Source organism: Neovison vison, chromosome 3 (assembly GCF_020171115.1).
Source record: "Neovison vison isolate M4711 chromosome 3, ASM_NN_V1, whole genome shotgun sequence".
In the NCBI taxonomy this organism is placed as follows: Eukaryota; Metazoa; Chordata; class Mammalia; order Carnivora; family Mustelidae; genus Neogale; species Neogale vison.
This window is the reverse complement of record NC_058093.1, coordinates 147,214,868-147,239,565: the sequence shown is the minus strand read 5'-3', so window position 1 is coordinate 147,239,565 and position 24,698 is coordinate 147,214,868. Positions and strand designations below refer to the sequence as shown.

Here is a 24,698-nt window from a genome sequence, read left to right as displayed (position 1 = left end):
TGCCTGTCTGCCTGCTTGTGATCTCTGTCTATCAAATAAATAAATAAAATCTTTAAAAAAAAAAAGAAAGGTCCATCATGTGGGCAACAGGAAATAGGGACCATGTTTTATGTGGATCTCTACCCTGAGCTCATAGCACGGTAGCACCTGAACATTCCTTTTTCTTTCTTTAATTCACTCAACTGTTGCATATCTAGTGTTTAAAAGTAAAAAAATATCAAAGCCTTACCTTTAGATTAGCAAATTAACAGGCATCTTACATGGAAAGGGTTACTTAAGTACACAAGCATAAAAGTCACCAGCAGATGGGTTATAAGGAGAGAAATAATGGTCCTCATTTCACAAAATGAGCTTCTCCCAAGGGGGAGTAGCTTCAGATGACTTCCGGACTTTTTCCTCCCCAATCCACATTTATTCACTAAGCACTTACTGAGTACCTTTGAGGTCACGTGACAGAGCTATACAAGGTAGGATCCCTCCTTCAGCAGCTTCTCTTGAACCAGGGGGAAAAAGACATGGCGGTAAAAACTTTCAAAGAGATCAAACATGTCAAGCAGCATAAAACTGCTAGAATGTTCTGGGAATTCAGAGATGCGAGCTCTTTCCTGATTGAGGGGATCGGGCAATGATCAGTCTTAAAGTACAGAGAAGATATACACCTGAGATGTGTGTGTGGGTGTGCCTGTGAGTATGCATGGCTGGGGGTAGGGAATTCAAAGCAAAAGGAGGAGACTGAGCAAAGGCAAAGGAGCATAAGAGACCAAGAAGGGTTTAAAGAGAGAGAGGAGCCAAACTTGGCTAAAGCAAAAAGAGTAACAGAAGAAAAAGCTGGAAAGGAAGAGTGTGAGCCCATGGCTAAGATCCCAGAGTAGCAAACTACTTTGGACGCTGTTCCTGCTACAATTTGCAACTATTTAGTCACTGAGCAAATGTTTCTGGATCAGCTGCTGCACACTGGGTGCTGTGATGCACAGGGTGATCTAGAAAAAGGAGAACAAGGCATCCAAAGGTCCAACAACGTCCAAAAAAGGCATCCCTTGCTCTCACCGCAGAATTCCATCATAATACAACTTTCTAGAAATATAGTTTAAACTCAAAGAGGACTTATTAAGAGCAAAACAAAACTGGCCAAATGACAAAATTAGTGATTAGGAACCTCTTTTGGTTACTTATTGCCGAGTGACAAACTATCCCGGAAGTTAGCAATTTAAAACAGCAATCACTTGATTCCCTTGCTTACAATTTTGCAATTTGGGATGGGCTTCATGGAGACAGCTGGTGTTAGCTGGGTCACGTGGACAGCCGGAGTCTGGCTGGAACGGCCAACGTGCGTCCCGCGCCTGGACCTCAGACTTCACTGTGGATTGGGTTCCTCAGCTCTCCATGTGGCGTCCCACGCAGTTAGCCTGGTCTTTCCTCCAAAACGGTGATCTCAGACATTCTTCTTCGTTCCTGGTAATCTGGCTTCTTACATGGCGGCTGGCTTCACCTGGAGCACAAAAAAGGAAGCTGCCAGGGCTCTTACAGAGTAGCCTGAAATTGGCATACTGGTATTTTCAGCACATTCTCAAGGTTAAAGTGGGCCACAAAGCCAGCCCAGATGCAACGGGAAGGGTCTCCACAGGGCATGAGGGTTAGGAGACATGATTCATTGGAGGCCACCCAAGTGAACAGTCCACCACAGATCTTAAAGCCAATTCAATAGCATCTTCCGCAATTTTATTCAGCTAAGGGGCATTAAGTACATAGATGTTTCTGCTCTAGTGCACATAACCTGCCTGTCCCATTCCACCTCCAGCTTTGTCGAATGCTGGCCAGATGCAATTGTTTCTCAGGCCACTCACTGATCGCTTAGCAGAAAGCATCAGATTCTACTGGGACCTTGCAACATAGTTTCAAACAGGCCAACATCTGGGAAGGGAAAGGGCTCTCAGCTCAGAACCACCCCACCTGCTCCGGAGTCTTTGCCATTCCCGAGTCCCTGGGTCAGGTACCCCAGCCTCAAAATAGGAAGAAGAAAATCCATTCATGCTTCTGGTTCCTGCTTCCCCTTCTGCCATCTGCCACATTCTGGTCTCCCCTAGGAGACACCCCTCATCTGTGTTATACAGTCCTGTCTCCAGAAAGCTAGAGCGGAAGATTAAGTTCTCAGTTTTCAGAACAATATTAAGATCCCTCTGCAGCACTTTTGACCCTCTTGTGCTTTCCATTTCCCAAACTGGACACAGTTGTCCCGTATGGCCTAAAAGCCAAGTTTGGTGATAATATCAGGATTTCTATAGGAAAAGCTTGGAATGCAAACTGGCTGGAGGGAAAGTAGGAGGGGCTGAGGTTTTTCTTGAAACTTTTTACATGAGCCATGTGATCCCTCCTGGAATTAGAATTGACTGCCAAAAAAATTGACATAATTAGCCAAGAGGTAACAAGTAAAAATATATACTTAGACCACCAGTTAAATTAATAGAGATGTGTACTTAATACATATAAAAGCAAAAGTTAACTGAGTTGGGGCGCCTGGGTGGCTCAGTGGGTTAAGCCGCTGCCTTCGGCTCAGGTCATGATCTCAGGGTCCTGGGATCGAGTCCCGCATCGGGCTCTCTGCTCAGCAGGGAGCCTGCTTCCTCCTCTCTCTCTCTCTGCCTGCTTCTCTGCCTACTTGTAATCTCTCTCTGTCAAATAAATAAATAAAATCCTTTAAAAAAAAAAAGTTAACTGAGTTAAATAGAGCAGAAGCTGAGTGTTTTTTTTTTTTATTTGTTTTGTCTTTTTTTTTTTTTTACATTTCTAGCCATCTGTCAATTATTCTACATTGAGGCAGAATCATATGGTGATTGAATATGGGCTCCAGAAGTCAGACTGTCCGGGCTTGAATTCCAGCCCCGTCTCTCACCAGGTCATCTGGGGCAAGCTACTTAATTTCCCTGTGCCTTAGTTTTTCTCACCTGGAAAATGAGGATAATAATAGTACCTTTCTCATAGGGTTGTTTTAAGTATTAAATAATACTTGCAAAGCGCTTAGTGTCCAATAAACATTCTCTAAAAATGTTACTTATTATTGCATATATTACTGTTAGCCTGAGGTTTTTCAACACACACTTTCTAGATTTTTTTTTCTCTTTATTAATTTGTGTTTGGGATGATCTTGGAGGCAATGACTGTTGAAGATTATGAGAAGCTAAAGGTAGTCTCCAAACCCCCTTCTTGGGCCTTTCACCAACTTTAAATAGATCCTGCCAATAAAGTCATCCATAACAAATTGCAAAGTATCAATGACAGATTTAAAAAAAAAAATCACTTGAGGTAATCTTCTCCTAAACCTCAGAAATTAAAAATAAAATAAAAAATACAAGATAGGTGACAGAGACAAACTTAAGAAGCAAAAAGAACAATAAGCACCGAATCTACGTATGCTTTCAATATTTTCAACAAAGCAGGTACCTTCTCATCAAATTTGCATGGGGAGGAAATGAGATACATAAAAGCAATTGAGAATTTACTTCAGATAGAATCATACAATTCCATGCAATTGCCATCAATTGTTCTCCCAGCATCCCGTTTGCTAGTACAATCCCAAGAGGCAAGCAGAAGCATCCGAAGAGTTAAAAGAGGGAGGACTATCAGCCCCCCAGCAAGGTGCTCACTGGAACAATTTCCCTGCGGCTCTGTGTTTACAGAATCTTATTTGCATAGAAGAACTGCAGGAGCTCGGGATGATAGTGGCTCTGAAAGAAATCAGCAAAAGCGCTCGTGAGGGACGGGTTCAACACAGCTCCTTGACTCTACGACGAGTAGGCCGTTGTCAAAGGCAGAGCGTGAGGACTATCAGTCTTCAGACTCTCGGATCATGGCCTGTGTTCATCTAATAGTCTCGGCTAGGAGTACCAGTAGATTTTGTGTGTAATCCTCCGGGCGCTTTGTCATTTACATTGCATGATGGGTTAGTTACAAGGGAAACACAATTGGCCTAAGTTCTTTTATGGGGAGTAACCCCCAAGTGTGGCTGCCCAGCCTCTGGGTTGACACCAGGAGGGGGGGACCTCTGGGAGAATTCTCTCCCCCCCCCTCACTCACCAGCTGCCGGCAGAGTTTAGGGTTCCTTTGATCTTCTTCAGTCTGGAAGCCGGTTTCCTTTCTTTCTTTCAGATACGGAGAACAGGCTCGAAATGTTGTTTTGCAAGCCTGAGAAAAATAATATTACCATCTTATTGTCAAAAACATTAGAGAGTTCTAGAATCCAACTGAGGAAGAGCACTGTACCGGATCTGTGGTCTGGGGGCCACTGAGGGTATGAAAGTAACCTCCAGAAAGTCTGAAGACGTCAGCCTTAAAGGATTTTTCTTCTAAAATGACCGTGTCTAGAAGTTGGGGCTGGTGAGGAGAGCAGCCCTTTATAGTTTACCACCGGTTATCATCCCATCAAAAGTAGTTCTGGATTCCTAAATTCCCAAATTCATTCTCTCTCTCTCTTTCTCTCTCTCTCTCTCTCTCCCTCGTGTGCACTAATTTATTTATTTTTTTAACCTTTTTTTTTTAAAGATTTTTTTATTTATTTGATAGACAGTGATCACAAGTAGGCAAAGAGGCAGGCAGAGAGAGAGGAGGAAGCAGGCTCCCCGCTGAGCATAGAGCCCGATGCAGGGCTCAATCCTAGTACCCTGGCATCATGACCTGAGCCAAAGGACGAGGCTTGAACCCACTGAGCCACCCAGGCGCCCCCTCGTGTGCACTAATTTAAAAAACACAAGTGGTTTAGTGGAACCTTTCACTCTCGGTGGTTTTTGAAAACCTACATAGATCCAACCCTGTTAGGACATGTTTTCTCTAAGAATAAAACAAAAGCTCTAGAGGGGATTGAGAAGCCAGGGGTGGGGAACATACACAGTGTCAGAAGCTAGCTGGTATGAGCTCATGTCCTCGTCATGTGGGCTACTGCCCCACAAATTAGACCCAAGTTAGGGCCTCTCTGTCCCCAACACTCCAGTAACTTGAGTTTATCTACCTCTGGCAGGCACTGGATCAGGCCCATGGGGCAGGAGCAGATGGAAAAGAGCCCGCTGGCTCAGAGAGAGATGAGTCCCTGGGCAGGGACCTTTCCAAGGATTCACTTCTTCTTCTTCTTCTTCTTTTTTTTTTTTTTTAAGGTTTTATTTATTTATTTGATAGACAGAGATCACAAGTAGGCAGAGAGGCAGGCAGAGAGAGAGGAAGGGAAGCAGGCTCCCTGCTGAGCAGAGAGCCTGATTCGGGGCTCGATCCCAGGACCCTGGGATCATGACCTGAGCCCAAGATAGAGCTTTAACCCACTGAGCCACCCAGGCACCCCACGTGGATACACTTCTGAGTGTCCCTAACGGAACCGGCAGGAAGAGGTCTAGTGGCTCAGCGCAACAGGGCACCACCGCAGTCCCTTTCAGGAACGGCCAGAGCTTTAGCAAAGTAGATGGGACTCTCACAGACTTACCTTGGCAACCTGGGGATTTCTGTCCTGTAAATGTATCAGGAGGGAATCTTGAGTCTGCTTGACCTGGCTGGTGAAAAATGTCTTCCATTTCCGTCCAGCAAAGGATGCCAATTGGCCAAACAAGACAAAGGCTGAGTACCTCATGTTGTCATTCTCCTGCAGATCCCCGGTGAACAAAACAACAGAACCCAGGTCATGACCATAAGGCCACTGCATCACAGGACATCACAGTCATTGTGCTTTGTTGCATGGGTGGGTGTGGATCACAAGATCCGGTCTAAAGCACTTAGTTGGCTTGAACGACAGTCTTTTTTTTTTTGAATGACAGTCTTGACCGACTGTCTTCTCCACAGGACAAGACAAGCAGACTGGGGGAATCACTGTGCTAATCCAAGCTTCCCAACTCTATTCTTTCTTACTCAAAGTTTTGGAGATAGAATACATTTGTATGGTTCAAAATTCAAAATAATAAATTCATTTTATTAACAAAAGTAAGTCTCCTTCTTACCCCTTTCTGCCTGCCACTCAATTTCCCTCCCATGAATGAACAAAGTTATAAATTTTGTGCATATCCCTCCAAAAAATTAAGAAGAAAAAGAATAAAATATGTATCATATAGTCCTTTCTCACATATTTAGGCAAACAGAAGCACACCATCCCACTGTCATGTACTTTGATTTTTTATCAAATGATCTATCTGGGAGCTCATCCCATGTCACTACCTAAAGAAATTTAGTGTAGCTGCAATTTGCATTCATTTGACCCATCTCCTTTTGATTATTCCCAGTGCTTCTACTAGGGCATCTCCTTCACTTCTGGTCTGAATTTCTCGCTTCTGTGTTAGAAATAACAATTGTTTCTTTCCTGACACCTTGCCAACTTTCCCTGCTTTTAGTTAGCAGAATGGTCTCTGAGGGCATCTCAGTGGGTGCAGTCCTTTCTTGTTCTCCAAGGTGAGAGGTCTGTTCCAAGTATCTCCCTTTCCTGATGAGCAGATCAAGGCTCAGGGCATTTCAGTGACTTGTGGAAGTCTCACTGTTGGGTGACAAAGAACCAGGGTAGCACCCAGTCTCCTGACTGTTGGTGAAGGGATTTTATATCAGTGTTTCCTGGTCCCATGAAATCTCCAGGCAAACCAGGAGGAACTGAGCTGGGCTGAGCCTCTTCAGGGGCAAGGAGCACCTAGAACTGGGGGTCACAGACACTCAGCAAGACCAAAGACCACTGACCATTTCATAAAGAACTGAAAAATATTTTTTAGCACATGGGACACTTACACAAATTGCTTTAGTGGTGCACTTTCTTCACTGTTCTACCAGTGTGTGTATGTGTGTATGTGTATGTGCATAATTCAATTCATTGCTACCCTTCCACTCTAAGAGGTACAAGACACATAAGATGGGTGCCTGGCCTGCTCGGGGCCTGATAATCATATATCAGGGAACACATGCATGAGAGAGCATAGGGTGAGATGGGCAGTCAAGAAGGCTCCACTAGATATACACTGTCAGGAAACAACTCTCCACAAGTATCTCCAGGTTACTATACACCCAGGGCTTTCTGGTCAAAAATTATAGTTCATCTGGGTATAAAAAAGGTGATTGCATGGCAAACAAGCCCTGGAAATTAAGATAGGCCCTGCAGAGAGATTTAGACATCTCTCTGGAGATATTTGTTTACATTCCAGGGAGGTAGAGACCTTCCTCTCCTTGCTAACCACAGAGATGACTGGTTTGCATTCCAGAGCAAAGGTCTCTTCTGTCTCTCTGAGCAGGAGGAGAGGCAAACGGGTCAAAAGTTCCTATATAAACTCTGAGTTTCATAATTTCAAGATTTCTGTTCCTTTCATGTGGCTCGGGTTCATCCAGAGAATTCAGTGGGGGAACTCACGCAAGGTGCTTTGTGAGTAAATAAAAGGTCTGTAGGTCTGTTTCCTATTCTACAGGTATTATCTCTCTGTTAGGGTGTGTGTGTGTGTGTGTGTGTGTGTGTGTCTGTCTGTCTGTCTGTCTGCAGCAGGCTAACTGGTCAGATTGAAAGGAAGGTATCTCAGAGTCCCCACAGTTTCAGAGCAAACAACGTATCAGTGCACTTTCTACTTAGCCCACCTTGTCCCGTGGCAGTGAAAAGCCCAGGTCCTGTAGTCAGAAAGTCTGGGGTCATATCTGCTCACTGGTTCTGTGAGTCTTGGGCAAGTCACCTAACCTCTCTGTGCTTTGGTTTCTTCATTTATAAAGTGAAGATAAATAATAGTGCCTACCTCACTGGGTTATTGAGAAGATTCTATGAGATAACCCATGAGAACTGCCTAGCACTGTGCCTGGCACACAGTACTGGCTCGCTAAATGCTAACTAGTGTTATCGTCACACCTTAACAGAGCACTCAATACGTGTCAGCACTGTTACCATCACCTTGACCATCATCTTCATCACCATATTCATCATCGGTGTGTATATATTCACTTCTCCAGAACAACAAAAACTCCTCCTTCTTTATATGTCTTCCATAACTGCCAGTACGATACTAGTCTCTCAATGATTTCTTAATAAAGAAGTGAATAATACAGACCATGGTCTCTGAGCAACGCACCAGCCAGGGCTTATATATATATCTCATCCTACCTCAACTTTAATAATCCAGAATTCTTCTGAATTGTCTCACTTACATCATCTAATAAAGTCCTGGTCTGGAGAGTGATGTCTACGAAGAAAGAGCCTAGACTTTTCCCCTGGATCTTGCCCAAAATGATGGTCAGTGTCTTCAAGCTCTCGTGGATGACTTCAGCACTCACAGGGTCATACAATCCATGCACCAGCAGGTCTAGGACAATTTTCTTATACTTTCTCACCTGTTAACAAGTTTGAAGAGCATGAGTAGTCCAGAAATTGCTCCCTGCGAGTTGAAAAGCAATCCTACTTCTAATCCTCCAATAACCTAGGACTTGGGCTGAGAGCACAGCTTTCTTCAGGTACTACGGCAACAACACTCATTGAAATACAAATGCTTTCCATTAACCTGACCCAAGATCCAGCTCAATCTTGGAAGAACAACAGAAGAGCAGTCTGGAGCTTGGCCTATGAGCAGATGAGGGCGGGAAGGGAGCATCAAGGAGTGTGGTGGGCTGGATGATCTAGGCCTCTGGGGCACAGCAGATACTTTTATTGGGGGCGAGATGAAATGATCACTGAAGTTGACAGTTGCTAAAAGAGGTAGGGAAAACATCTTTTACTACATAGGCATAAATTACTCAAAAATAAATAAAATTCACCCAAGAGGGTGATGTCCAGGTGTGTGTTAATCCCATCTGCCACTCTGTTTCCCAAGGCTGATACTACTGAGGTGTGAAGATCCCCCAAATAACCCCAAATGAGTCACGCTCTTGCCCACTCTTCTTCTCCTGAATGTGGAAGGAAGCAGTGACTTTTCTTCTAGCCTCTAGAATATGACAACAAGGATGGGATATCATTCCCATGGTTGTATCACACTACATAAGAGTTCATCTGAGCAGGCTTGAGCGGTTGAAGCTTTCGGGCTGGCCTTGAAGAAGAAAGCTCACATGCTGTGAGAGAAGAGCCTCAAGGAGTTGAGGTAGCCAGTCAGCAAGAGAGCAGGGACCTTGGTCCTACACCTGGAAGGAGCTGCATTCTTCCAACGGCCACAGAGGCTTGGAAGAAGAGCGCAGGCTTCAGAAAGGAACGCAGTCTGACTCACACCTGGTGGTAGCCTTGTGAGATGCTGGGCAGAGAACCCAGCTATGCGGTACCTAAACTCCTGACTTAAGGGAACTACAAGAGGATGAATGCTAGGTCTGTGGTGATCTGTCGCACAGCAGCGGATAACATGGAGCACCATCTCCCGGTCCTGGGGACTCCAGGCCATGAGTCCATGCCACCTTCCCCTCCTACCTTGTCAGGGGTCTCACAGGCCATGGTTCCCAGGCCTCTCATTGCCATGTGGCGCTTTTTAGCGTTGGGGTCCTGGGCTCTTTCTGCCAAGATGGAAAACACATTCTTCAGAGACTCCCGCTTCTGGAACCTCAGTGTCCAAGAGACCTGTGTAGTAAGTAAAAAATGTATTGATCTGGGGAGTGCTCAGAGTCATACCTATTCCAAACCCAATCCCTCCCTTTAAATAAAATGCTGTGTGGCCTGCTCAACTCAGCCCTTCTTTCTCCACCTAAAGACATCTGATCTGGGGCACCTGGGTGGCTCAGTCATTAATCAACTGCCTTCAGCTCAGGTCATGATTCCAGGGTCCTGGGATCGAGCCCCGCATCGGGCTCCCTGCTCAGCGGGAGGCTGCTTCTCCCTCTCTCACTCTCCCTGCTTGTGTTCCCTCTCTTGCTGTGTCTCTCTGTCAAATAAATAAATAAAATCTTTTTTTTTTTTTAAGATTTTATTTATTTATTTGACAGAGAGAAATCACAAGTAGATGGAGAGGCAGGCAGAGAGAGAGAGAGAGGGAAGCAGGCTCCCTGCTGAGCAGAGAGCCCGATGCGGGACTCGATCCCAGGACCCTGAGATCATGACCCGAGCCAAAGGCAGCGGCTCAACCCACTGAGCCACCCAGGAGCCCCAATAAAATCTTTTTTTAAAAAATCACCTGATTATTCCTGGAAATACATTAGTTTGATCTACATAATGAAGAATTTTGGTGGAAGAGGAACTAGGTAGAGACAAATAATGCAGGGCTGGTGTTGAGAAAGGTTGGGGGAAATATGGGGACAGGTGCTCCAGGATCACTGAGGGTGTGCTAGAGCTCAGAAGAAATGGGGGCTTCAAGGGCGCCTTCAGTCAGTTAAGTGTCTGCCTTGGGTTCAGGTCATGGTCACCAGGTCCTGGGATCAAGTCCCACATTGGGTTCCCCGCCCACCATTTGTGCTCTCTTTTGCGATCTCTCTCTCTCTGTGTCAAATAAATAAAGAAAATCATTAACAAAAAAATAAATAAATAAGGGGGCTTTAGAGAGTTGGTATGAGCTGAGACCAGGGATCCTTCACAGGATGAGAAATGCTGGGCGGCTTCCATTTTCCCAACCCTTCGTCCTCCTCCAGCTCTTCCCCACTTTCCTGCTCTACCCTGAACGATGTGTCTTTACTTGTTTTCTCCGACTCCTCTCTCCTTTATCTCTTGAACCTTCTGCAGTCAGATTGATGCCCCACCCCCACCCCCACATGACTAATCCAAGGGTTAATTCTCAGTGCTCGTCTTCCTCAACCTCTTAACAGCATTTGGCCCGACTCGCAAAGCACACCTACAAACATTTCAGGACACCTAAAGGCTGTCCCACCCCAGAACGCATATATCTGAGCAACTAAGATTAGGAACAGATAGGCATAAGGAAGACAAATGGAAAGCACCATGTGGCTACCACAGGAAGTCGCATCAGGGACTAACTGTCACTGCAGGGCAAGAACCGGGTCTTCTCTGTGGTGAGCCTATGAGACCAGGCAGGGCGCGGTGTTCTGTGCCTCATATACCACAGCAACAGATGCTGATGTCAGAACAAAGACAATCCAGACAAGATCCAGGAAAAGCCACCTCCTTACTGTCCTGGGGCACGAGGGGCTGCAGACAGGACCCACAATCCTATTCGGTATTTGGGTGGTTACCAGGTCTCATCATTATTTCTCAGCATGTGTTGTAGCTCTTTCTATACTTTTATGACTAAGTTTGCAGTAAGCTAAATTCCTCCCTGCTTATCTCGTTACCCTATGAACCTGCGATCTGTTGTTATGAGAAGCGTCATCGAGCTTTTTCCAGAAGCACCTCAGCAGAGCCACCACAGCCGACGCAGACCAGGCGCTGTTACAGGTGGTGGTTGGGGAGGCACCTCGGTTCATACTATTTTGTGACAGACCTTGGAAAAGAAAGACATCACTGACGTCCTTTTCTTCGTGGGCGGGGTGGTGGGGACCGGCCTGGGCTGGCCCAGGATTCCTCTCTGTGTTTGATCCATGGCACTAGAAGAAAACAGAATCGTCATATGAGCCACAAACACTCCTCCAAGACTTGTCATCGACAGTCAGTGTCATACAAAACACGGTGCCGGGGTAAGAACACAAAGAAGCAACATCCCTGAGGCCTGTCCTTGAGGACCCCGTCCCCTTGGTGAGGTGACGCAGCTGTCCCCGCAGTAGATAAACAGCAGGAGGAAAAGCAGCAGGAGCCCCCAGACCGTCCGTCCCATGGCTCCGATTCTGTCGTGGAGCCTTCTTATATCGGAATCACCAAGGAAATAAAACAAAGATTCAGGGCCCCACCCAGATTCTCATGCGTTAAAGTAAAAAGCAGCCTGAAACGTTGTGTTTTCAAAAGCTCCCCAAGAATGTAAATTGGTACTGTGTTTTAGAGGGGATCTCGATATCATCTCCTATAATACTGAAATGGGCATATCTTTCAGCCACTCTTGGACCCCACAGAGACACTGGTGCATCATTTACTCAGACACAGACGCATACGATAGACACTGCCACTTTGCAATGCGAACAATCTATAATGTCCTTTGATAGTTGTGACTAATTATTTAATATAAATAAGTTAGAACTATATATTATAATTACACAACTACAGATGACCGCAATGCTGTCATTGAGGAGAATACCGGGGGGAAAAATGGTAAAAACATACTTGGAAAAAAGAAAAATCCATATGGATAACATGGTGGTTTTTTTTGTTGTTGTTTGTTTTTAAAGATTTTATTTTTTATTTGACAGAGAGAGATCACAAGTAGGCAGAGAGGCAGGCAGAGAGAGAGAGAGGAAGCAGGCTCCCTGCTGAGCAGAGAGCCCGATGCGGGACTCGATCCCAGGACCCTGAGATCATGACCTGAGCCGAAGGCAGCGGCTTAACCCACTGAGCCACCCAGGCACTCCTGGATAACATGTTTAATAAACATAATTTTTTGGAAGGAAAAAAAGAATATTGGGCAGACCCACCCATGCTAAAATGATCTCCAAAACATGCTGTTGAGTGAAAATCAGTATGCTACTGTTAGTATGAGAAAGGGAAACATATTTGTACCTATATGCTTGCATGTGCATAGAACAGGGAAGAATGCCCAAGCAATTTTAACAAAAATTGCCTGTGGGGTAGAAATCTGAGCAACCATGCTTCTTATTTTATATCTACAGTTTTGTAATTTCACTGCCAGTATATATTGTTTAAAATATATATTATAACTAAATACAGCTCACAAAGTATTTCTGATCTACCGTGTGAGTTGAGGTACACTAGTGTAAACTAGTCTGAATTAGGATAATAGAATCTATTGCCAGATCCAAAGTCATGAAGAATTCCCCTATGTTTTCTTCCAAGATTTTTCAGAGTTTAGCTCTTACATTTACATTGTTGATCCATTTTGAGTCCATTTTTGTATGTGGCATGTGGTAGGAGTCTCGCTTCATCAGAACCACTGACTTTTGTTTTGGTTAAAAAAAAAAATTAGTGGGAGAAATGACGTGTAAGGAGCTGCAGGGGTTGTCGGTTGCTAGCCGCAATAAAGTCCCCTGAGGAACTTTCCATCTCCTAGATGTCCTGGTGGTGCCTGGGACGAAGTCTATCACCATCTCTGGAGGTGAGCCCCGCCATCCGTAATCTTAAAGCTCACCCAGTAATTCCAATGGGCAGTCACTGAACGAGGGGGAGTGCCGACCATTCACCTCGGTTTGCCCCGCAGTATGGTGACTTATAATAAATACATACTTGGTCTCTGTCCCTGTTTCTGGCACAGAGCTCCTAAACCCGTTAGAATTTCCCAACTGATTACAGCGATCAGGAAATCTTTGTCATGCTAATGAGGTGACTTTCTGAAAGCCTTTTCTTACCAGCGGGTGAAGCTGGTTGCTAGGGGGACGAACCCCGTGACTGGAGGGCTGGAAACTTCAGTGCCCTCCCCTCCTGTTGCGAGGCGGGAGGGGCTGGAGACAACCCTTGGGCAATGATTGAATCAACTGTGCACAGGTAAAATGAAGCCTCGACAAAACCCCGAAAGGTTGGGGTTCAGAGAGCTTCCGGGCTATTGAATACGTGGCGATCTGGGGAGAGTCGCACACTCAGCTCTATACCCTTTCCCCATACGTGACCCTATGCATCTCCCACCTGGCTTTTGCTGAGTAACATCCCTTAATAATAAACCGGTGACTCGGTAAGTAAAATGTATCTCTGATTTCTGTGAGCCGTTCTGGCAAATTCCTCAAACCCAAGGAGAGACCTGAGGGAACGTCCAGGCTAGCTGGTTGGTCGTTGGTCACCCGCCGGTGTCAGAAATGAACTGAATTACGAGACGCCCTGTAGGTATCTGCGGAGAATTGGAGACTTGACTGGTGGTGTGGGAGAAAAACCTGAAGCCTGGCCCCGGAGAGGGGGGGCGGTTCCTGGGATGTGGGATTTTGCGTGCTAAGACCAGGGAGGTGTCAGGCAAACCTGGACATGTTGGCCACACTACTTACTGTACTTGAATTGCAAACTTATATAAACACGGGCCGCTGACAAAACCCAGCCCCGTTAAACAGCTTGGAACATTTGACTCTGACCTGGAGGTTCAAGGAGAGTGGTTCCTCCACTCTTTGCCCCTCCCCCTCTGCAGGTTCCGGTGATGCTCTCTTGGTCAGAAGACACTGGAGAGATCCATGAAAACACCTCTTCCTCTCCACCCCTTAGGCTCTTTTTCTTCTTCATCTCTGGTCACCAGAGCTCCCCTCACTACCACCATGGGGATCTCAAACAAAAGCCCAGAAAAAAAAAATCGCCCCCCCATCAGCAATATTTACTTTGTTTGAATAAAGGCAGCCCCCTAAGTTCTACATTCCATTAAATGCCAGCGGTTCTCACACCTGAACATGGGCTAGAATCACCCAGAGAACTTGTTCTTTTTTTTTTTTTTTAAAGATTTTATTTATTTCGGAGGACTTGTTCTAACACAGATTCCCGGCCCTGATCCCCAGAGTTTCTGATTCCGTGCGTCTGAAGCAGGGTCCCAGATCCACATCTCTAACAAGCTCCCGGGGATACTGGCGTGCCGCTGGTCTGGGGACCGCACTTAGGAAACCACTGCAGGAAGAGAAAGAAACGACACTATTCCTATGCCAGTCTTCTCCAAAATGAAGGGATTTTAAAATTCACACTGACACCAGACAGGCTTGGCTGTTTCTTTTGGGGCTCTTCTCCACACAACCTTCTGTTTCGGTAGAACCCGCCCCTCACGGGGTTGAATGTTCCTGATCAGAGCTGACAAGCACCTGGCTGGGGGTAGGGGAGCTGAAAATGGTCGAGCCGGGGGCTGCTCACTGAGGAGGCCTCCTTACAAGACAGCTGGCATCTCCGTTCTGATGCATGAAAATCACACCTGAGGCTTCTCTCCGTGGAGAAGGAAAGCAGAGTCGGTTCCCTGTTCATTACGCTGGACTTCTCCTGTCGGATTAGCAGAGCAGGGAGGGGGTTTAGCCATCCAAACCGTCTGCTCCAGGGTTCAGAGGCCAAGCATCCAGCCCCGTCACTTCTTCATAGTCAGGTCGAAATTTAAGGCGCTGGGAGGCTCTCACGCAGTGCTAAGTCCGTGAGGGCTTAGTGCTATTCTTGGTCGGCTCGGTATGAGGTTAGGAAAACGCCCAGGGCTCGGCGTCTAGCTCACCACCTCTGCCAGCAAGCCCTTCCTACCGCCCTACCTTCTCATTACAAGGTGAGAACTGTGAGCTAGTTCGGTCACACAGCTTGTCAGGGCTCATCTCCATTTCTGGAGCAGGAAAAACAAAGCTGTTTCTCACCGCATCAGCCCAGCCTCCGACATTAGAATCCCCCACAGTGCTGGGTATTGACCCCAGGCCTACCTCATTGTTACTGGATTGGAATCTCAGAGGGCACAAGACCCGACCCCAGCACTGCCTTTTCTTTCTTTTTTCTTTTTTTTCCCCCTCCTGCCTCTACAGTGGAACTTAAATAACTCCAGAACTGACATACCCCACACCTCGGGAGAGACCCCAGAAGTCAGAGGAGCAGCTGGGGCCAAGGGGATAAGAGAGGAGAGAGTGTCGGGGTCTTTGCAGAGGACACGGTATTGACATCATGTGTTCGTGAAGCTCCTTGAATCTCTTTCACAATAAAAATTACATTGAGCTGTCCAGGCTACAATTTGTACCCTTTTCTTGGACACTATTCCCAAATAAAAAGCTCCCTTAAAAGCGAAAAGAAACATAAAAGTTAGCTTGGGGTCCCAGAGCCCCTCACCTGGAGTTTTGTGGCTTGTGAGCTTGCCGCTCCCCCTCCTTCCTGCCTGCGGTGTTCTCCTCCCTTCTCCTTTCCAACTGTAAGTCCCTTAGACCCAGTGCAATCAAACAAAAGGACAATATCCGTCTGTTGTCATGCAGGATCTCAGAGAGGAGGATTTTAAACGTGGCCTGTGGAGTCAAAGATTTAAGTGTTCTAACTGGAGCTGCAAAGCCCACTCACTCCCACACTTTGCTTTGAGGGATTAGGTTTTTCTGGTGGGTTGCTAGGGTCATCACAGGTGCCCAGGCGGGTGTGATGGAGTCTGGGAGACCACCTGGCCACAATGAAGCCAAAGGCATGGCTCTGCTTTTAATTTCATTCATCCCCATGTGCACTCTTCCTCCAGGAAGTCCTCCCTGGGTGTGTAATACCTTGCACTCTGGTTTTCACCATTTCTGAGAGCCTGGAGCTTGTCTTCATCACTATGGTGTGATTTTTCCTGGTCTTCCTGAACAAACATGGATTTAGGGTAACCTAGAAAACTGCTTTGTGCTTTAGGCTGACTCCCAAATGCCTCTGTAATTTTAAATCCTTCTGACTCAAAATATTAGGTTTATGGTCAATACTCCTTTTATTCAGTGAAGCCAAAAGGTATATTATGAAGGCCAACATTATAAAACACTTTGATCATTTCTGTAAAACAAGGGGAAGAAACTGTTAGATTTCTGTTTTTTCTTTTTTAGGAGGGGAGGGGAGGGGTGGGGAGGGGATGGGGCAGACGGAGAGAAAGAATCTCCAGCAGGTTCCATGCCTACAGGGCTCCATCTCAGAACCGACTCATGACCTGAGCCGAAATCAAGAGTCATGTGCTTAACTGACGGAGCCACCCAGGTGCCCCAAAACTGGTAGATTTCTAAAAACCCTCCCAATACTGACCTTATTAATCATCATAAAAATATTAACAGCTACCACATATTGGGCACTGTGTATGCTAGGTACCACATTTAGCGCTTTGTACACACCGCAGGGAAAACCGTTTCAGCTGACCTCTGCTGAGCCAACTTGCCAGGGGAACCGTATTTTCCATACCCTTGTGACTTGCACCAACCAGTGAGTGTGGCTGATGGTGCCCACTCCTCACTTCTCCTTTTATGCTGACCAAGAACCAGTTTCTGACACCTGTACTTCTAATCGTAACTGTGGCATTTCAGCATTCAAGAAATTGATGAAAAATGAATACACAGAGAAAGGAAGTTGTTTCTATGAATCAAAATGGAATGTTTTGGAAAGATCCAACAATGAGAAGGATCTTGCTGTCCACATGCTGTGTCCACATGTTGGCACTAACATCTCCCCTTCAGTGCCCCTCCCGCTTCCTAAAGCTCTTTGATGACTTGATATAATGACCTATAATCTACCTATTGGACAGAGGTGGACTGACTTAATTTGCGAACAGAAACGGTGTGGACAGTAAGCACTGGGGAAGAGTCTTCATGGAACCATGACTGGGATCTGAATGACCGTGCGGAAGCAACTTTATACGGGTCTCCCCTAGTGCCTTTCAGATCTCATTCCCCTGAATGAAACCCAAACCAGAACTCACAGATGATGTGTGCGCCTCAAAAGCCACCAGCTCGTGGATCCACATTCAAAGAAAAGACCACGGCTCTACAATAAAGACCAGGGAAGTCTATATTTTAAGGTAAACTATGTGAGGCGTGTATTGCCTTCTCTGATTCTCTGCTCTAACGACCCTCTTCCATTAGTTCCTCTCCAATCCAGTCCCAAATGAGTCTCCCAAATGAGGGCCTTTTCTTGCACTTGATTTAATCTTTGAAGTAATCTTGAGAGGTCAGTTTAATTATGTGCATTTTAGAAAAGAGGGAAATGATGCTTAGAGTAAGGTCAACAACTCAGGTCAAATCGCTAGTAAGGACACAGCAGAGACCATCACCTGTACTTCCACGTGCAGGGTGTCACTGTGTGTAAGGCGGATGTCTGGTCCCCAGACAGCGCCCTGCGCGCTCGCTGGGGAAGGACGTGCTGTGTCCACATGTTGGCACTAACATCTCCCCTTCAGTGCCCCTCCCGCTTCCTAAAGCTCTTTGATGACTTGATATAATGACCTATAATCTACCTATTGGACAGAGGTGGACTGACTTAATTTGCGAACAGAAGAAAGATTGGCTTTATGGCCAACATTGCCCACTTAAGTTTTACAAAGACAATGTCAACTGCCCCTGACGTTAGTGACGCGAGTGACATTCCAAAACCTCCCGGGAAATCCCGATCGACCTTGGCCTCCTCTGGGCGCTGGGCGGGTTGCCGGGAGCCCCGCGGGCCCTTACCTGGCGGCGGTCACGTGGTCAGCGGCTGCAGGTGCGGCTGGAGCCCGGGTCGGATCCGCTGTGGTCGCCAGGTGGGGTGACTAGGCTCAATTTTCCCAGCCCTGACTTCCTAACGTGGAAGAAGGGGAATGAGAAGGTGAAAGATCTTTTTGGGATAACGGGTCAGCACAGAGTGTTGGAAAGTGAGAATCCCAGGGCGGGGAAACAAAGTTTAGATGACCGCATTGCGGTGGGGGAGGGAATTGCGCTCGAATACCGACGAGATTGTTCTTAGTGGTTGCAAGCATCACTTGTGTCCTTTACTTTCCCAGACTGTGCTGAGGTGTCGTTCCCCCTTCCCCTTGCTGTCTTTTCCCCCTTATTCTTCCCTCCGTTGGGGTCTTACCCACACTTTGTAAAGAAAGGACTGCAATTCCGAGGCTCTGCCCCTGCACCAAAGGAAGGGCTTTGCGCAGAGCAGTTCCCCGGTGACACCACTAGATGGCAGCATCACTCAATGGACGGGTTCCAGGCTCAGCGCACAGCTGCAAAGCCTCCTTCCCTAATCCAGTTTCAGCAGCATTAATCTAGGGATGGGACACTGTGTTCCAGGCGGAGCAGCTTCTCTGTGATTGGTTGGTGCACCCACAGCTACAGCTTTAACGCTGACGCCCCCTTCTGCTCCACAAACACCATCGGTGCTAGGAGGACAGATTTAAACTCTCAACAAAACTGTTGATTTATTGGTAAAACAAAACAAGAGAACTGGGAATTAATTGTACTTGCAAATTTGGAGACCTCCTCTCCTCCCCTCACTTCTCCCTCCCTGCACTTCCTATAAATCTATTTATCCCTAATCATTTATTGTCTGGCCCTGTGTTTGGCAAAGTGGGCAGGCTATGTCCTAAGAGAAAAGAAGTCACATTTTCAAAGCTCTTGGAGTTTATTGTTATGCTAATAAATGTTTAATTGGGTATTTCTATGTGCCAATCTTTCAGGTATATACTTCGTAGACTATCTTGTTTGATTCTTACCACAAATCTAAGGTAAGTACTCTAATTATGATCCCCATATTAAGGATGGGGAAACTGAGGCACTGGGAGATGTCTTTGCCAAATGTCATGCAGTTAACTGGTGGCAGAGTCAGAATTCAACCTTAGGTTAATGTCGGAGCTCAGACTCAGCCACGATGCTGTGTGGTGGACAGCTTTAGGAAACACGATTAGTTGACACACACAGTGTAAGCAGAGAAGTAGGTCAGAGTGGAAGTGTGAAAGAAAAAGTAGAGGGAAAGAAAAGTGATGCTTTTGAGAAAACAAGAAGGATGAGGCTAACACAAAACCCTCTCTGGCCTGGGCCCACCGGGTACCCATGGTGACCTCTGAGAATGCAATTTCAGCAGTGAAAGAGAAAGGAAGCCATAGCACTAACCTCTGGGAAGAGGAAATTGAGATGTCTTGCTAGAGGAAGAAGGCAATAAATAGACTGGAAGAGAGAGCAAGGTCAAGCTAAGGCGTTCTGGTGTTTGTGTGCTTTTTAGAATAGAATGGAGACTGGGCGTATTTGAAAGCAGCTGCAAGGGAGACCCAGCTCGAGCAAGTACTGGAAAGTGGAAGAGGAAGAGGCAAAACCAAACCAAACCAACAAACAACAAAAACACCCCCCAAAAAACAACATAAAACCCAGGGGAGGTCAGTCCAGGACACAGGGGCAAGGGTGAGCTCTGCAGAAAAGGGAGAGAGAGGCCCCGCTTTCATCCAAAACTGGGAGGCAGCCACAGAGATGAGTAAGTTTAATTCTTCCAAGTGAGCCTTAATCTTCTCAGTAAAACCAGAGTCGGGTTATCTGCCAGGAGTGGCAATAAGACTTGGGAGGACATTTTCTTCTGGTGAACAAATCCACAGAGAGCTCAGAATGACCAAAATTAAACAGGCAATGGAGGTGGCTGGAGAAGGGAAACTGCCCTGTAAGGGTGCGGATTCCCTGCCAAATCTCGCCCCGGAACCAGGACTGAAATTTACCCACTGCACGGACAGGAACACAGCTGATACAATGCATGACCCCTTACATTTTAAGTTTGCTTTCTATTCAGGTTTTAAAACATTTGCCAGATAAATACTGTCCTTGTTGCCTGCCAAAGGGGAAAATTAAAAGGCAGTCGAGTTCTCCCTGTTTGGCTTAAAGCCACAGAGAAGATCACAGGCAGAAACAGAACCGGTGCCCAGGAAACTCACTGATCCAACTCCAGTTCTATTAAACACTTCCCACAAAGGGCATAGGTGCAGCTAATAGTCTCGGCGAGTTCCAGACGCAGCACAAAGCTGGGAAGCCTCCACATTAGGATGTGATACCCAACAGAGCTAAGCTTCTCCTAACATACCCAGCAGAGCTAAGCTTCTCCTAACGTGGCCTTAGGACACAGCACAGTTCTAAAGGGAATTAGAGAGAGGAAGTATCTTTGATAATTTGATTGCAACATATTGATACACTGATGACACAATGTCCTTCCCACGCCATCATTATTTAATTTTATTGCTTAAACAACTCCATTTTCCTTCTCAACTAATATTTCCTTATCAGCAAAAGTCCACTACTGGGGCTGATGTAACCAAAAAATCAAAGAGGATGATGACTTGGCCTGCATTACTGATGAAAAGGGCAATAGGGAGCACTAAATTAATCATCAACAGTTCACCTTCCCTTTAGACTCGGGAAATGAGGACAAATCGTCACCGATCTAATGGTTTTTCTCCAGTGTGAGCATTTTCAGAGTTCCCTCCTTCTGTGTCAGTGCATTGTCTAGGTGAGAAGCTTGTCTTAAAGGGATGGTTTTCCATTTCTTCCGTCTCATCTTCTTTTAGGAAATCCCTTCCAGCTCAGGCCAACCCCCGCCCCCTTGGTTTTCACTTCCAGAAAGAAATAAAATCAGCTGCTTGCTCAGTCACAAATGGACAATACCCACTTCTCACTCATCCGTAGTTCATTCTTCAGATGTTTACAGAGGTCCTACTCTCAACACGGCACGGTGCTCTCCAGGTGGCACAACCCTCAGGCTGTGCTCTCCAGGACAGCCAACCGAGAGAGGAGCTGAGACATGGTCTGGTGTGTTCGGAGAATCCACATGTGCCATAGACAGGAGCTGACAAGGAGACGGAGTCAAAGCCTAGTCCATCAGGATGTCCTTTGTAAGGGAAGGAGCATCCGTCCCAGGGCTTGCCAGAAAACAGAGATTAGCAGAGGCAGACAGAAGAGAAAGGCATTCTAGGAGGCAGGTGCGGCATGGGTTTAGGAGCCCAGATGGACAAACCAGATGAGCCAGGGAATCTCACCTTTTCAGACTCTTCGAGAAGCCACCTGCAGCAGTGTTGGAGCCCAGAGCTTCCTGCTGCAAGCAGCTATCCCATGAGAGGCTCTTCTCAAACTTCAGCACTGGATGCTTCCCACTCTACTATGCATCTGGGTTTTTTTCCCCCACATAAAAACCATGGTCTTTTTGTCTCAAATCTTTGAATAAGTAAATGCCATAGGGAGAAGCACCAAGTTTATTCCTTGGCTTCAAATACCCTCTTGCACAGGGAAGCAGAAGCCTCCTGATGCCCAGATGGGTGGAGTGGAGTGAAGATTCTCCAGCCTGACAACCTCGAAGATCAGAAACTTGCCATCAGCCATTTGCTTGTCTAACCCACTGTCTGGCTGTCCTGCCTTCTGTTTTGGACTTTATTACTTGCCAGGCATTATTAGTACCGGAATGTGAGAAAAGTTCCAGCTCTTCCCTAAGTAGCCTGAGATGATCTCTGAAAATTGTTCTCTACTCGACCCAAAAAACCCTGACCAATCATGCAAATCAAGAGGTTCAAATCTCTGTGTTTATTTTAAAAACATCCACGAAACAGCCCAGAAGATCAAAGGTATGCGTCTCTGAAAAGCCACCAAGTCTCTGAAAGATGTCACATTACAGAAGCCATGCATGCCCCCTGCATCATTACAATGGTGTGGGACTCAGGCCAAACTATGGGGCTAGACACAGGGTCAGTGGCCCCAAAAGAGGGCTGAGTTTTGGCTGCACGTGCTTAAAAATGGAGAGAGTAATGCTGAACTTAAGAATTTAGATGTTGAGGGTCACTTGGGTGGCTCAGTTGGTTAAGCGTCTGCCTTCAGTTCGGATCATGATCTCAGGGTCCTGGGATGGAGCCCTGCATCAGGCTCCCTGCTAAGTGGGGAGGCTGCTTCTCCCTCTTCCTCTTTCCCTCTCCCCACTCATTTTTTTTCTCTCTCTCTCAAATAAAGAAATAAAATCTTTAAAAAAATAGAATTTAGACCTTTATTTATCAGTCACTGGGTTCATCTAAATGAACAAGTCCCCAGAGCTGCACCTGGGGATTTCAGAACTCCCGGTCAGATGAACCCCCCCATAAGCTCGTCTGCCCCCCAAGATGACCCTTACTGAAACAGAGCAGATTATTGCACCGAAGAAAAAGACAACCCCAGAATTAACTGGAGAAACAAAAATTGATGGCCCAGGAGTAAATCAGCATAAGATAAATGCCACTAAAGGTTTAAAAAAAAAGGTTCAAACTTAAGCATTTTTCCTATCTGACTCATGAATTATGCCCACATTATCACCAATGTCCCGACTTCCAAAAAATAATCATAAATGTACATAAACATCTTTCAAGCTAACTGGTTAAATCTACAGCAATCATAGAACTGTAGAGTTTGGAATCGGTTGAATACAGGAGACATTCTGTGCGGTCTTACCTGAGCTAGGCGGTGAGCAGCGCCGCGGGACTGGCTTCTGCCTCAGACCTCATCCTGACCAGAGGTGAATGTAACTAATCCCAGGAACATCACAATCCTCTAACCAAGCGTGGGGCCGGCCAAGCTGCATTTTGTCCTTGAACATGAAACATAGAATGAGTTGGGAGTTTTATCACGAGAGGGAAATACATAATAAGACCTTTTTAGGCTATCTACCCCCTGATAATTGCTAGAGATATGTTTTGGGCCGTGCGGTTTTGCAAACTTTGAGGATTCTTACGTTAGTTTCCTACTTTTCAAGGGCCCCCTGAGAAAGCTACGTGTACCTATTGGCGAAGGGAACCGGAACAGCAGACATCATCGTGAGAGGCCAAATCCATTCCACTAGTAAGACTGCGTGTCACTTTGTCCCTGCTCTTAATGGCCCGAGGCATTGTTAAGCTATTTGTCGTGTTGTCCTCACAGTCCTGTTGGAAAGGGGGGTCATTCTCATGCCTCCTTGACAAGCCGAGAAACTGAGAGGCAGGCAGAGTGAGTGGGTCTTGCCCGAAGTCTCCAAGCCAGTTGGTAGGATTGGGGACTCCGCGCTTGGCGTCCTCTCCTGCTTTGACCAGCTAGCAGCTCCGTGGGTCCGGCCACCCACCTCTAGAGGCCACTCTGATTCTCTGTGGCCTTCCTTCCGGGACGTCTTCCATCCTTTCCTGCCATCTCTTTCTTCTCCACCCTCTGCCCCACCTTCCTGGTGTCCATTTTCGGTTCGTTGTGGACACGGCTTAGTATAGTCCTTCTTCTTCAACTGGACAGTCTCGGGATTGCATTTACACTCACAGTAGAATCCCACTGAGTGACAAATGGGTCAGCATTTTACGACACGATTTCAGGCACACTTTTACCAACAGAACAATGCGCCCATGTCCAGAAGGGCTTGACAATGTGTGCTTCTGTCATTAGAAACGCAGTCTGTGGTTGGGGGAGCTGACGCTTCCTTGAGCGATGGGAGGAGGCTGTCGTCCTAGTCTTTGACACAGCCCGCTTCCCAAGCCCGTCTTTGATCCCGCGATCCCAGCCTCTCACCGCAAGTCCATCACAGCTGATTGTGTTTTCCCAGCATTGCTCATTTAATTCCTCCAGAAAAGAACTCGAGAAGACAGTTTTGTCAACAGACAGGAATCCACTCTGTGGGCCTCAGGTCTCCAGAAGCTTCTTCTCTCTCCCACTGATCTCTCCGTGCCTTTCAGAGACTCTACGTTAGATTGTCCCCAGAGAAGAAAGGAAAGTAGGTAATAAGCAAATCACCCAATACCCACTGGGATTTTTTTAGTACCTTTTTTTTTTAAAGAGATTTTATTTATTTGAGAGAGAGACGTCATGAGAAGGAAGGAGAGGTAGATGGAGAAGCAGACTTCCCGCTGAGCAGGGAGCCTGATGTGGGACTCAATCCCAGGACCCTGGGATCATGACCTGGGCCAAAGACTCTTAACAGACTCAGTGCCTGAGCCACCCAGGCACTCCTTTTGGGTAGCTTTTACGTATTCCTGTTCTCATTCTTTCTTATAATTTCAGGTAAATGAACATTGATCATGGCTTAAAACAACACAGCAAGTTTTTGACTTTAGAATCCACTGCTTTCAGGGGTGCCTGGGTGGCTTACTGGGTTAAAAGCTCTGCCTTCAGCTCGGGTCGTGCTCCCAGGGTCCTGGGATCGAGCCCCGCATCAGGCTTTCTGCTAGGCAGGGAACCTGCTTCCCTTCTCTCTCTGCCTGCCTCTCTGCCTACTTGTGATCTCTGTCTGTCAAATAAATAAAGTCTTAAGGAAAAAAAAAAAAAAGGATCCACTGCTCTCTCTGTCAAAACTGATGCCTATTAGTACAAACATTTTAGAGGGAAAGTTGACAATATCTATCAAAAGTCTTTGTGGATATGCCCTTTGACATAGTAGTTCTGTT

General features: G+C 46.4%; 1 protein-coding gene across 3 annotated transcripts; it reads right to left on the bottom strand.

Annotated features, from left to right (window-relative positions):
• Window position 1: 1 nt before the first annotated feature.
• On the bottom strand, window positions 2-23,306 carry MRO (maestro). Of its 3 annotated transcripts, none has more exons than XM_044242961.1 (9): window positions 23,079-23,306; window positions 22,753-22,888; window positions 18,016-18,124; window positions 11,322-11,424; window positions 9,368-9,514; window positions 8,128-8,310; window positions 5,462-5,617; window positions 4,072-4,179; window positions 2-1,489 (listed from the first exon to the last, which is right to left on the bottom strand). In XM_044242961.1, exons 4-9 carry the CDS (start codon window positions 11,418-11,420, stop codon window positions 1,469-1,471), a joined length of 714 nt encoding a protein of 237 aa, XP_044098896.1. In that variant the 5' UTR covers window positions 11,421-11,424; window positions 18,016-18,124; window positions 22,753-22,888; window positions 23,079-23,306; the 3' UTR covers window positions 2-1,468. The 3 variants fall into 3 exon arrangements, with proteins under 3 accessions (XP_044098896.1, XP_044098894.1, XP_044098895.1); XM_044242959.1 differs by lacking the exon at window positions 2-1,489 and adding an exon at window positions 3,438-3,722; XM_044242960.1 differs by lacking the exons at window positions 2-1,489; window positions 22,753-22,888; window positions 23,079-23,306 and adding exons at window positions 3,438-3,722; window positions 18,401-18,560.
• Between the last annotated feature and the right edge of the window lie 1,392 nt (window positions 23,307-24,698).